At 38.5% G+C, this 13938-nt stretch overlaps 1 protein-coding gene and 1 pseudogene across 1 annotated transcript in view; one reads left to right on the top strand and one right to left on the bottom strand.

Moving 5' to 3' along the window:
- SMLR1 (small leucine rich protein 1) overlaps nt 1-13938 on the bottom strand; it is an 83474-nt gene that overhangs the window by 2948 nt on the left and 66588 nt on the right. The window contains exon 2 of the mRNA XM_036238733.1: nt 5309-5548. Within this exon, the coding sequence (XP_036094626.1) occupies nt 5309-5548 (240 nt within the window). The remainder of the gene's footprint in view (nt 1-5308; nt 5549-13938) is intronic.
- Nucleotides 6059-6177, top strand: LOC118605580 (annotated as a pseudogene).

The raw sequence follows: 13938 nt of genomic DNA, 5'->3' as shown, positions 1-13938 counted from the left end.
TGAATAATAAGATTGAAAGAGAACTCTAAGAGTAGAGAACTAGAAAAGACCAAGAGAAAGTTCATCAATATACAATAAGTTATGTGTCCAGGAAATAAAGTGAACCTTATATGTATCACCTAGGCACGATGCAGAGAACAAGATAAAAAATTTATCCTTCTCCTGAAAGAGATGGCAGTTTGATCATCATTTTATTTCAATGGGTCTACAAAGGAGAGTGCAGAGAGATTAGACAGGTGAGATTAGGCAGTTGGCCTTCAAAATCCCTGTTTGTTATTGTGGAAAATTCTGCAAGCAACCAAGTTTTCCCTATTGGGCCATGGATAAATAAATGTAATCTTGACTCAGCTAAATCTTCATGATGAGGAATCACCATCATCAGTAATTATAATTACTCCTCTTATATAAAGAGGTTGGTCAAATTTTATCAAAGCTTTTGTAAAACTCTTGCCTCGTTTAAAGTTTTCCTGGTTAGTTTATTTGCCCAGGCCAAAAGGATTCATCCATTTAACAGTTATCGTTTGAACACCTATTCCATGTTCAATACTCCAGGGTTAGTGCATTGGCTGAGAGGGCTAGCTCTGGAGCCAGCCAGCCAGTGTTCAAATCCTGTCTCTACCAGTTTCTAGGTGAATGATTTGGGGCAATTTAATTTTTACAAGATCATTTTAATAAAAGCGATTATTATAATGACTAATAGTTGTTCAGGCTGACACTATAAAGAACCTTATATGTATCACCTCACATAATCCCCTTATAGCTATATCTTGCTATTATTTCTATTTTAGCGATAAAGAAACAAGTTTCAAGAGGTTGAGTGGCCATTGTTACAGATCTGGAATTCAAACTCCATTTGATTTGATTCCATAATCTGAGCTCTTAGCAATTTCACTCTGCTAACTCTTAAATTCTGATTTGGCCAAGTACTTATCTCTTTCTTGTTTGATTGCTGGCTACTAAACATATATATGAAGTTCAGTGAAAGATGTCTAGCCACTCAGTACATTTTCAATAATTGAGTTGTTTGTTTCAGAATGTAAATAACCGAAGGCCTGTACCTGATTACTTACCTGACCTTATTTTGGATCTAACACCATGTAAAAGCTTTCAGGCATTCCATGGACACTTTTTTTTTTTTCCCAATAAGAATATCTTTGGCAATGCTGGTTATTTTTGAGAGGATTTTTTCTTGATCAAGATAATGATATTTTGGGGACAAAGAGCAGCACTGAAAGTAGTTTTTAAGAATCTCAAGACTTGAGGCAGTGAGTTAATCAAAACTTCAATCCTGGAAAATGTGAAATGTCCATGTCAGTGGCTGATGAAGGGTTGACCATGGAAAATTCAAGATTCAGACTCTCACCTCAAGAGCTACTCTTCAAGGCAATTGACAGATTGAAGAGTGCAGGGTGTTAGAGATTTTGCATTCTTCCTTTGTGAGGAAATTGATGGTCTCTGCATATTGATTTACATGCACCATTACCTCCTAAGGCTTGCAGTGTAGGGGTTAATGCTGAATGATTATAATACCTCCATATGCTTTCCATCACATCTTAAAATGTCTCTCCTGTCTAACGGACTAGGATATATGAGGCAGGCAAACTGATTTTCTGTTTCAGAATGCAGGACTCTGGGGTTCTGTGAACATACCAGTTAATCTGTCAATGTCCCTTTCTTTACAGGAACAAAGTAAGAATGATTATGCTTGCCATAACCCTGGTTGGAAGATTAATGTCATGACATTTGACCATCTGTTTACGATTTTTAAATGGGAGCTCTTAAATAGAGATGCACACTGGTGATATTTTATTTGGGGCCAAATGATCTCATTTGCCCTCAAACTGGAGAGAGGATATTACTGCTTACCCTTGGGAAGATGGCTACATAAAGAGCTATATTTTTTAAAGCTACATGTTATTAGGGTTAAAAAAAAGAAAAAGAAAAGAAAAAGAAAGAAAAGGAAAGAAAACAAAATTAAAGGGACCAGATCTATGTAAACATGAAAATATGCTTGGTCTAAGATTATTCGCTAATGCTAGAGAATGTAGTCAGGAATTACTCCAAAAAAGGATGCACAGATCCCATTTGGGAGAGGATGGTGGTATCAGCAAAGGATGGCTTGCATAGATAATTCTCAGGAGAATAACATCATACAGGCTGCCCCTTCGCTCCCGCCCTGGCCAGGTTAACTGTGAGGGAGAGCACGGAAGGTCCCCAAGTTCCTCACCCCACCAGTCTCAATAGAATGAAAACTGACAGCAGGGTGTGCTTTGGTCCAGTCAGCTGGGCAGTCCTCTCTTACCATCTTCCAGACGGTTCACTGGCATGCCACTAGTAATATAAGGCTAATAGTCATTAGTATTCTTTCCAACAATAAACTTCAGATGGGACCCCCCACTGCATTAAGTGACTGATATACAGATTTTTGTTATTTCCTATCACCTCCTCACTCACTCCTCCTGTCCTCGTCACCTGTAGCCTGAAAGACCAGGCACACTTCAGTGAAAGCCAACAAAAGTAGGAGACGGTGGAGAAAGACCACAGCAAATGGAGGCTCATTACATCGTCGGGGATGCCACTTTACTGTTTAGAGGGTCCTGCCTCTAGTGGGAGTGTTTACCTCTAACCCTGGGACAAGACTTAAGAAGAAAGGGAAGGTCATTCTTACAGCCTTTTGACCAGACATCTAATGAGGCCAGAGCCAGAAGCATGCAGATTTGCAAAGTCTTTCCTCCAACTTCTAATGATTTTGCCAGATGCCTTTTGTGGTTTTCTAGAACCGACTTTGTTTTCTCTTAGTCCTAAAAGCCCGTAGTAAAAATCTATCCCAATATCTAGGACAATCCCTGATATATGTTAGACTCTCAAATATTTGTTGAATGAATGAATGAATGAGTGAATGAATGAGAAGTCTTTCTATCCAGAAGTATGGTGCATGTTTGGAGCAAGCCTCAATGTTGGTGAAAAGACCCAGAGAGCATTATCCCTTGTCACGTAGGGTTGACCTTCTTGCTATCCTTTGGGTTAGATGCTATGTTGCAAAAAATGGAGGCTTTAAGAGGGAAGGGACAGACCTGTAGTCAGGCAAGTCTAGAAGTCAAGAAAAGCTCAGTAACATATCAGAATTTAGAATAAAGAAGGGAAGGAGGTATGAAGAGAGAACAGGTGTTTGGGGCCCTCCAATTCTTTTACTTAAATGCTTCAGAAGCAGTTCCGAATTTATTGAGCTACAAAGGAGGTGATAATTTTCGTCTGAGACTTGCTCTCTGTACAGCTTACATAAGCAGGGATGTGTTGAAGACAGAAGAGTGTCGCCATGCAATGATCACAGTGTGCACACACATGGAGCACTCCTCTGGGCTGGTCTATGCGTAGCACCTTGCCAGCTTTTTCTCCTGCATTGGTTCCCTGTCATGCTAGGCCACACCCTCAAGGGCATATGGACTTTTTCAGGGCATTCTGAAGGAATGTGATTGATATGTTTCTACCTCAGAATTATCTAAATACCTAAGTAAAATACTGTAGACACATTTAAATTTTACATATTATAGATGTTTTTCCTCAAATGTTACCCAGGGGTAAGTAAAGCTATAAAACTAAGATTCGTTTTTTATTGCAAAGTTTGTCCCAAACACCAGCTGTCCTGCTTAATGATCTGACCTATAATAACAGATAAGTAGACACCAACAAGAGACTTTGGAACCCGTAAATTTATCTTGCTCTGTTGTTTGCTTCATTTAATGTTTGATACATTTTTGAGGTACTAAAAATTTTACCTAACGAAAGAGGCAGCCAGAGATGACACTTGGAAGTGACATGAACTCTTCAAGTCCCTGACTGTGACATAAGCATCCTTTTACTGCTCCATGGGGTACTCCATATCAGTGGGAGCCTGGCATGTGTAACTAATAGTGGCCATTGCGACAGCTTTAAAAGACCTTCAAAATGGAAATGTTTACGGTGGCTAGGCATTAAGCCTGTTTAGAAGACTCTGAAGGGGTGCCCTAATTAGAAGCGTGGGGATTTCTAATTTTCTCTTTTTTTTTCAGAGTCCCTTTTCCAGGGGTTAGTAGTAATGAACGGCTGGGTGGCAGAACATCAAGCAGACTGGTCTTGGGGCGGTGGAGGATAAACTAACTTAATAAAGAATAGGATTGATCTCATGAACGCTGTAGAGCAAGACAATACAGTTGGGTCACTCAACAACAGAGCTTTTCATAAAAATGCAACATAAAAAATGAAAGGCTGGGGGATATTTGAGTATGTTATAATGGAAAACTTACGATTCCATAATATACTCTCTGTCCTCCAGGATTTCTTTAGGTTCTAAATCTCATCTTAAATATCCCCAGTTGTACTTTTGTTCAGATTATATTTGGAAGCATTCTTCATTAAGATTCTGAATATCTGTTTATATAATAACATCCAATGAAGGCATTGCCTGGACTAGGCAAGTTTTCGTGGGAGAGGAAAGGTTTTCAAATTTATTTTTTAGTATTTTAATATGATAGCATTTAACTTAAGAAATATTACTGTTTTTTTTCTTGCTATTGTTAAAATAGCTATTAACCTCTATGATATTAATCTGTTTGCTGGATACATTATTAACACAGAGTATATCAAGTTACAGGCCAATTTCATTCATTTTAATTATAGCAGAATAAACAGTCTCAATCTAGGACCCAACTGCCATGTCTAAATCATGCCTAGCCACCGTAAACATTTCCTTTTCTTTCTTTTTCTTTCTTTTTCTTTCTTTTTTTTTTTTTTTTTTTTTTTTTTTTTGCACTTTAGGGCTATGGCCTCATGTAAAGTTTATACCAAGTCATCAAATATCTATTAGGCTTGACATTTGATATTTGTCATTTCTATTTCCTTAATAGAAGTTCGGTGGATGAAAAAAGTGTTTCACATATGCTCACAGCATATAGACACATAAGTCTGTCAGGTAGAGAAAGCAAATCCCAGAAAATGCTTTAATCTTTGAGAATGTATTGCCCTGACAGACACAAATAAGTAATCACTCGTCAAAAATTTCTGGTTTATGGTTTGACTCTCTGCAAGGGTCTGCCATTAAAGGGTCCCCAACGACAGGCCTTCAGAGCCTAGCCACACTCCTGAAAGGATCAAACTTTTCACATTCCCCCAATGAAGATATCTTGAGAGAGCACTTCTTGAGAAGTGCCTACAGATCAAACAGATGTGTTGTTCTAGGCTTCCCAGAAACACTGACATTGCATTGACTCGTTCCAAAGGTGTGCCATGGAAAAGGATTTCCAACCCCTGCCTTGTGTGGCTTCGTGCTTACCCTCCATCAGTTTGATCCTGAAGTAGGCAATGAGAAGGAGTAGCAGCAAAGTCACAGGCAAGAAGACCCCAGAGAACAGGAACCAGCCGGGGAGCTCTCTCATGAATGCCGACAGCACAGGGCTCATTGCCAATGATGCAGTCCCTCCCAAACCAGTGGTGTTGGCACTCCGGATGAGGGCAGCGCTGCTCCCGGAATGCACTTGTTTTCTGCTGGGAATCTGGCCTTTGCTCAGCGCATCTCAGTGGAACTTTTTGTGGACTTTGCTCTATTTAAACGGCCCCGTGAATTCTGAGAGGATTGCTAGCAGGTTACTCTGTAACTCAGTTACAAAGTGTAGAGGATTGAAAGGTAATTCCCCCACACCATTGCAGACGGGCAAGTTGTGCATGACACCAGGAGGCCTAGATTTCTTTTCAGCTTATCTGGAATAGAAAGCACTTGACTTCAAGTAAACCTCATCATTATGTATATATTCTACCTGTATGTCCCCAGACCTAGAATTTTTCCTACATTTCCTAAATTTCAGAGTTAAAAATTACTTAGTAGCCATGTGAATGTAACTATGAACCTGTGTCTAGAAAAAGTGGATTTTCTTCATACACAGTTGATGCAACTAATATCAAGAAAGAGAAAAACATATTTTGCATATCTAACTCTAGTATACCCTGCACCGAATACTTTTCTGAGAGTACACTGGTATATTCATTTATTCAACAAACATTTACTTCTATTAGAAATCTACCTCTTGTCTACGGCCATGCTACCCTGAATAAGCCCGATCCCATCTGATCTCGGAAGCTAAGCAGGGTCGGGCCTGGTTAGTATTTGGATGGGAGGCCACCTAGGAAGACCAGATGCTGTAGGTGTAAAAAATAAAAAAATAAGGGATTGTAAGCTGACAAAGTCCTTGCAATCTGTGAGGTAAACCAAAGGTTGCCTTGCCTAAAAAAAAAAAAGAAAAAAAAAAATCAAAAAATCTACCTCTTGACTAGATACTGGGTATACAGAGAAGAGTTACTCATGGTCCCTGCTCTCTGAGAAGAGACAGACTCAGAGATAATGGCCGCAAGTGATAATGGAATGCATGGTGATATTGCACTAGAGCCTTCTCCCTTTGAGGCATGAATCTTTGTTTGCTCCATTATAGCTTGTACTCTCAGTTATCTTCTGCTTTTACCCATTCTAGTGGCCCGCCATTAGCAATAGAAGGTAGGCCCTGACTGATAGTGATGTGGCTATTTGGTAACTCCAAAGTTTCTGAGAAAAGAAGGGTGATAAACTATGCTGACATTGACTTGTTGACTAAGTGGAGTTGCCATCGACTTAGTGAAAGTTTTTCAAACATGCTGGTCTACCAAAATAAACCAACGGAAAGAATCACTTCCATATTAAAAGGATCTTTTGGAGAATTTGGAAAATTTGGGAGGGAACTGGTAGCTACCTTCTTGGGTTTGTGCCTCTTCTCAGGTTCTAACCCCATCCACCCCACCACTTGGCATCTGCCTTGGTGAACAGCTGGCAGATTCCATCATAAACATGCTATCGTTAGTGTCTCCTGAATTCCTTCACTGAGGATTTTGTAAAGCCATGCAGAGACCTAGTCCCAGCTATAAAGTCAGCACCCTAATTTATAAAATAAAAAGAGTGGGGATGCTTGTCTGGCATTCCTGAGCAGTGAACAGTAAACAACTTCCTCTCAGAAGAAAGACATCTTAATTTCAGAAAGAGCCATTTAGAACACCCAAGATTAAGTCAGCATTCATTCTACTTTACTTGCTTCTCTTCTCCTACTCCATCCACAAACCCTTAAGTGCTGCTGCTGCTGCTGCTGCTGCTGCTGCTGCTATTCCTCCTGTGCGCCCTCCAATGAGATGGCTCTCTGGTGCTCTTTCAGGTTGAACGGGATGCTAATTTGTAAAGTGTCAATCTACAAAGGACCTCCATGAACAGGTGACATTTGCCAGGGAGATGTAAGGCAGCTGTTAGGCTGACTGTCATGTTCTTTCTTTCTTTTCATTTCATTCCATTCAACAAGCCAAAGGTGAGTGAGAGGAACAGGCAAATATATACATGACAATAATGTAAGCTCCCAGGCTGACATATCAACAAAAGCAATAGAAGCACTAAAGAGAGGCTAATTAATTCCAGTTAGGAAATTGGACCGCATTCATTGAAAAGATAGGATTTGAGCTGAACCCTAAAAAGATAGGGAGCTGAGGAACGACCTCCTTAAACAATATGTGACAGTAGAGCTGGGCAGGGTTTATAGAGGACAGGGATGAATGGCTAAATGATATGGGGTGAAGGCCTGAGAGTGTCCTAAGAGGTGGAAAAGTGGGGGTAGCGTCAAAGCTTATAGACTCTTGAATGCTCTACTAAAGACTATGCTATTTGAACAAGGTGGGGCAATCAATGGTCTTTGATAATGGAAGCACTTTGATAATGATCTCTCACCTGGTTCAGGAAGCACTTAGGTATCACTTGAAAGAATGGACTGAAGAGAAGAGAGATCAGAGGAGGATGTTTAAACATAGTACCAAGGTGTAATGAGTATGAGATAGGGGATGGCAGAGGGAAGGGAAAGAAGGGGACAGGGAGTAGGCGGAGATGGCATGAACAGTCCTCAGTGAATAATCGTACACAGAGAGGTAGATGTCACCAGTGATGCTAATAATCATTGAATCAGACACTATGTACAACACTTCGTGTTTGTCATGTTTTTTAATCTTCACAGTAACCTACTGAGGAAGAGACTCATACAGGCAAAGAAATGAGGCACAGAAAGATTAACCTAAGACATATCTAGTAAGTGGCAAAGGTAGGATTCAAATCCAGACCCATGCTCTCATCCACTGTGCTGCGTCTGCCTTGGTTGGCTGAGGAGGTGGTGGTGTTACTGACTGAGACCTGAACCCAGGTTGGGCAGCAGGTTTGGTTGGGGAAGAATTGCAGTCTTGCCTCATTAAATTGGAGGTGATATAGAGATGTTCAATGGGAAGCTGGTGAAAACAGGGGGGTCAGGAGGGGATGAGTCGTGTAATGTAGATTTGGGAATTATTCATGGCTGTGGTCCAAGGAGTGGAGGGATTGTTCAGAAGGACCTCATGTGAGCATAAAGGAGAGACCAGCTGCAGACCCTAAAGAAGTTTCTTACTTTAGACATGGGAGGAAGGATAAGAATGAGGGAAGAAAACCGAAAGTGGAGATTCTGAGGGGTGGGAGAGGAACTCATTGGAAATAATGTTAGGGAAATGGTGGCAAAAGGAAGATTCAAGAAGGAAAGGGTGATAAGTGGTATTATTCACTGGGTCTGAGGTCATTCTGATCCACATGGAGGATTTCAAGAGAGCATGATCTTTGAAGTGGACTTAAAGGTTTTCTTTCTTTTTTCCTTAAAAAGGGCTCTTTGAGAGTATAACTGACATAACGAACTACAATTTGATATGTTTTGACACGTGTATGTACACCCATGAACTCATCACAATCAAATGATGAGCATATCTATCGCCCCAAAAGTTTTCTCGTGTCCCTCTCCTCTCCCTGTCTCCCACCCCTCCTGATCCTGCAATCCTCAGTCTACCACTGATCTGTTACTATACATCAATTTTATGTAAATGGAATCATACAGTATGTTTCATTTTTTGCCTAGCTTCTTTACATAATTATTTTGAAATTCATTCAGACTGTTGTGCATAGCAATAATTCATTGATTTATAGTGCTGAATAGCATTTCATTGTATGAATATCTTTTGTTTACTCATTTACTTGTTGATGGGCATTTGGGTTATTTCCCATAATAGGCTACTACAAATGAAGCTGTAATGAATGTTCCTGCGTAATTCTTTATAGGGGCATTTCTCTTGGGTAAATACCTTGAAATAGAATGGCTGGATCATAAGGTAAGTGTATGTTTAATTTTTTAAGAACTTGTTAGACTGTTTTTCAAGCTAATTATTCCATTTTATAGTCTCACCAGCAGTTTTATGAGAATTCTAGTTCTTTCATATACTCACAAAGATTTGATATTGTCAATCTTTTAAATTTTAGTTCTTCCAGTGATATGTAATAGAATCTCATGGTGGTTTTAATAGGCATTTTCCTAATGATAGTGACATCTTTTCATGTGGTTATTTGCCATTTCGTGTATTTTATTTGATGAAGTGTCTGTATAACTATTTTTAAAAATAAATTGTTTGTTTTCTTATTGAGTTTTGAGAGTTTTTATATTCCAGATGCAAGTCAGTTATCAGATATTTGACATGAAGGGTTTTTTTCCCCCAGTCCTACTCTTGTCTTCATTCTCTTAACAATGTCTTATAAAATGCAGGACTTTTTAATTTTAATGAAGTTCAGGTAACCATTTTTTTTATGTGTTTTACTTTTCATGTTATATCTAAGAAATCTCTGTCCAACTCAATGTCACAAAGATTTTCTTGTGTTTTCCTCTAGAAGTTTTATAGCTTTAGCTTTTATATTTAGTTCTATGATCTATTGTGAATTAATTTTTTTATATGTTGAGAGATATGAGTTAGAGCACTTTATTTTCTGCATATAGAGATTTGATTGTTCCAGCACTATTTGTTGAAAAGACTATCCTTGCCCCTGAACTGCCTTTGCATAGACATCAAAAATCAGAAATCTAATTATGTGTGGGTCTATTTCTACACTCCCTATTTTGCTCCATTGATCTAATTGGTAATCTTTGCACAAATACCATTATGTCTTGATTACTGTAGCTTTAAAATAAGTCTTGAAATTAGATACTGTTAACTGTTCAACTTTGTTCTTTTTCAAAGTCGTTTTAGTTAATATAGGTCATTTTTATTTCCATATGAGTTTTAGAATGAACTGGCCAATTTCTATAAAAAGGTCTGCTGGGATTTTTATTGGGGCTTCATTGAATCTATAGATGAGGAGATAATTCATAGTTTAACAATATTGAGACTTCTGACCTTTGAACATGACCTATGTTTTCAGTTTATTTAGGTCTTCTTTAGCTTTTCACAACAATGTTTTGTAGTTTTTAGTATTTTCATTATGAACATTTTTTTGTCAGATTTAAGTATTTCATATTTTTATGCTATTGTAAATGGTATTACTTTTTGATTTTAAACTTCTGGTTATTACTAGCATTAAAGATTTTCTTAGTTCATAAAAAATACCATATTACTGGGAACTTCTACAATATTAAATATTAGAATTTATTAAAACATTTTTCAGAGCTTGAGAAATTTTTGTGTATAAAGGCACTTATCTGAATCCAAACTGGTTGCTTGGGGTTATGCTTCATAGGCGTAGCAGCTATAGAAAGCTGTGATAACAGAGGGACATATTATATTGGGATTAGACTCTCCTATTGATTTCTTTAATAGTGAATATTCTTGTTGTTGATTGACATCATGATTTAAGGCATAGGTGATTGCAGATTTTGATATTTAGCGGTAAAATTCCTCAGGAACTACTCTTACACCACCTGTTATACACTCTTAGTGACAGCTAGACAAAAGCTTTCCTTGGATAACTGTGACCTGTTGAAGGCAATACCAAACCCACCAAGCCTCTTATTTGGATTCTGTATTTGTCTGATTGAGGCATAAAAAATGACTCATTCCAATGACATTACGCAGAACAGTGAAAGTTCTAAAGTCCATCAGTGGAAAGTGCCAAAGAGCCAGTGACTAATATCTGGAATATCGCAGTGTGTGCAGCTACAAAACCAATATAAAAAATTAAAAGCGAATAAAACAAACAAATTTCACATAAAGTGCCTTGATTTAATTATATGGATGGCATTTTTCTGAAACGAAGCATCACTCACAGTGTATATGTAGTACTGACAGCTCCGATATGGGCCTTTTGAGTAGGAAAGCCTGGGTTCTCCGTCCGTTGGTAACTGTCCCTGTGAGCTCAGTTCACTAGCCCATGTCAATTAAAGTAGTACTACTTGGCACCAGTACTACAGTCAACACAAAAATGGGGACTCTGAAATTATGTGGTATTGGTGGGTTATATGGTGCACTATCAATAAAACAAATGACCACAGAAGTGACAATGAAGAATTTAAATTCTTTGTGAATTCTGAGGAAAAAAAAAATGGTCCACTAGCTTTCATTTATTCATATTTGCAATTAACAAATATTTGTTGAGGGCTTAACACCTGCTCTGAAGACACCTACTTGGGGGCTATGAACATATCCGTGAATAAGACAATGCCCCATCCTTACGGAAGTTATATTTCAGTGGGATAGACAGACAATAAGCAAGAGTAGGTAATAGTTGCTGAATGTGTGTATTGTTCCAGGTAGTAGTCTAAGCACTTTACTTGTTCTGTATCATTAGTCTTGTCAATGAAGTTAATACCATTTTTATCATCACCATTTTGCATATGGAAAATGCATATGTTTTTTATAACTCATCAAGGATCATACCACTACGAAGTGTCAGAGTCAGGATTTAAACCCAGAGCCCAAACACTTATCTACTCTACTCTACTCTACTACTTCTCAAACTCCTAGAGATAAACATATATTATGTCAAGCAGTGATAAGATGTCAAGTGTTCTGCAGAAAAATAAAGCAGGATAAGGAGGAAAGAATGATAGGAAGTGCAAATTTTAGGTGGGGTGCTCAGGGAAAGTATATTGGCCTGCTAGGGCTACCCTAACAAAATACCACAGACTGTGGGGCTTAAACAATAGAGATTTATTCCCTCACAGTTCTGGAGGCTAAAAGTTTATGATCAAAGTTCTAGAAGTGTTGGTTCGTGTTGAAACCCCTCTTTTTGTTGGTAGACGGCCACCTTCTTATGTGTCCTCACATGGCCCCTACTCTGTGCATAGACACTCTTGGTACCTATTCCTCTTCTTATGAGGATAACAGTTGTATCTGATTAGGGTCCCACCTTTACAACCTCATTTAACCTTAATTATCTCCTTAAAAGCCCTATCTTCAAATACAGTCACATTGAGGGTTAGGCCTTCAACATGTGAATTCTGGAGTTGAGTGTGGGCACAACTCAGGCAATTACAGAAGGCTTCTCTGAAAAGCTAACTTTTGAGCAGACTTGAATGTAGTGAAAGAAAGAGCTACGTCCATATTTGGAGGAATGAATTCTAGGCAGAGGAAAAAGAAAGTACTAAATTTCTGAAAAAAAAAAAGTTTGGGGCATAATAAAATATATATAAGGAGACCTATTATAGCTGGAGCACATTGAGAAAAGGAAAAGTGATAGAAAATACACTTTTGAGAATCATTGAGCTAGAAACTTGACAACACTGAGGCAAAGAAAATGTGCCCATAGTATGGTCTGTGAAACTCTAATTTTACTACGTTTTATTCAACATTGTTTGAAAAATGGTTAAATAAATGCAAAGAATACTGGAGTAAGTATGTTTCTTTATTGCAAGTTTTCTTGGAGCCTTTAAATTGTATTGTAAATGCCCAAGACGGGATACAGTATGGACCTGTCCCAAACTTACTGAACCATCGAGTCATTTTTGCCAGGAAAATCTCAGGAGATTTGTCCAGGTACTCTGAACATAAACCCTACTTCTAAGTGTCCACATACGAGGTTGGGATTCTTAGGTAAGGAACAGTGGATAGGGGACAAATTATTCTGAGAAATTTTGGGGTTTAAATTTTGGTTTTATTTTCGTAAATTTACTAACACAGACTGGTGCCAACAATTCAAGAAGTATCAACATTGACTCATTCATAAAGTCCTCCACGTGTCAGCTCATCCTACTTTGCAAAGTTATTTTGTTCACAGGAAAATTATCATTAGAATATGCCCACCTGATTACAGATTCCTTGTAATCCCATCCTATCAGGGGAGACAGTGAAAATCAGATGCTTCTGGTCATTAGCATTAGGCTGTGACAGGAGTGGTGGCTCTCTGGGAATAATATAAGGCTGAATGTTTGCATTCCAGAGTCCCCAGGGAAATGGGGGCACTTTGACACACAAAAAGTTTTTTGTTGCTGGAATAGATTTATACTATCAGAAATGGAAGTTTTGCTCAATTCAGGTTTTCTCTCCCTTCACCCATTGTGCTCTGGCCAATCAACATGTTTTTGAAAAGCAGATAAAAATGAAGACTGTTCTACAATAATTTAAGCTAATGATGTTTAAATGTCAGTGCCCTTCATTTGCATGGGCTCTTTCAAGACCCAGGATGGGATGTGGAAAATATATATTCATGGTCATAGCTTTTGTAAAGTTTTCAAAAGGAATATCTATGAACTACAATTGGTAAAGACTCAGTCTCTTTCCATTCCAACTTCCTGGCTGTCACACTCCTTGTGCTGGGGAGTGCTGGAGCAGCCATGGACATTTGGGACAGGTCTAGGGGAAAGATGAATTGGGGACACACATTCAAATTGGATTAGTGGAATGTTTATGTGGTTTGCGGTCATTTCTGTGTGTCATTAACTTGTAGTAAGCTGTCACGGTGTCTGCGTGGCTTCCAGGAATACTTCTACCAACTTTTGGTGTTGTGTCCCAAAGATTCCTGGGCAGAGTCATATTGCAATTTGAACATGTCTTATTTTCTCAACTTCAGAAATGGAGGAGGAATAAGGTTTGAAATGTATGGACCCAGAGTGACTCTGAAAAATTGTTCCAAACCCA

This window comes from Rousettus aegyptiacus, unplaced genomic scaffold, assembly GCF_014176215.1.
Source record: "Rousettus aegyptiacus isolate mRouAeg1 unplaced genomic scaffold, mRouAeg1.p scaffold_m13_p_1, whole genome shotgun sequence".
Classification (NCBI taxonomy): Eukaryota; Metazoa; Chordata; class Mammalia; order Chiroptera; family Pteropodidae; genus Rousettus; species Rousettus aegyptiacus.
Note: the sequence above shows the minus strand (reverse complement) of the source record. Positions and strands in the feature narration are given on the sequence as shown.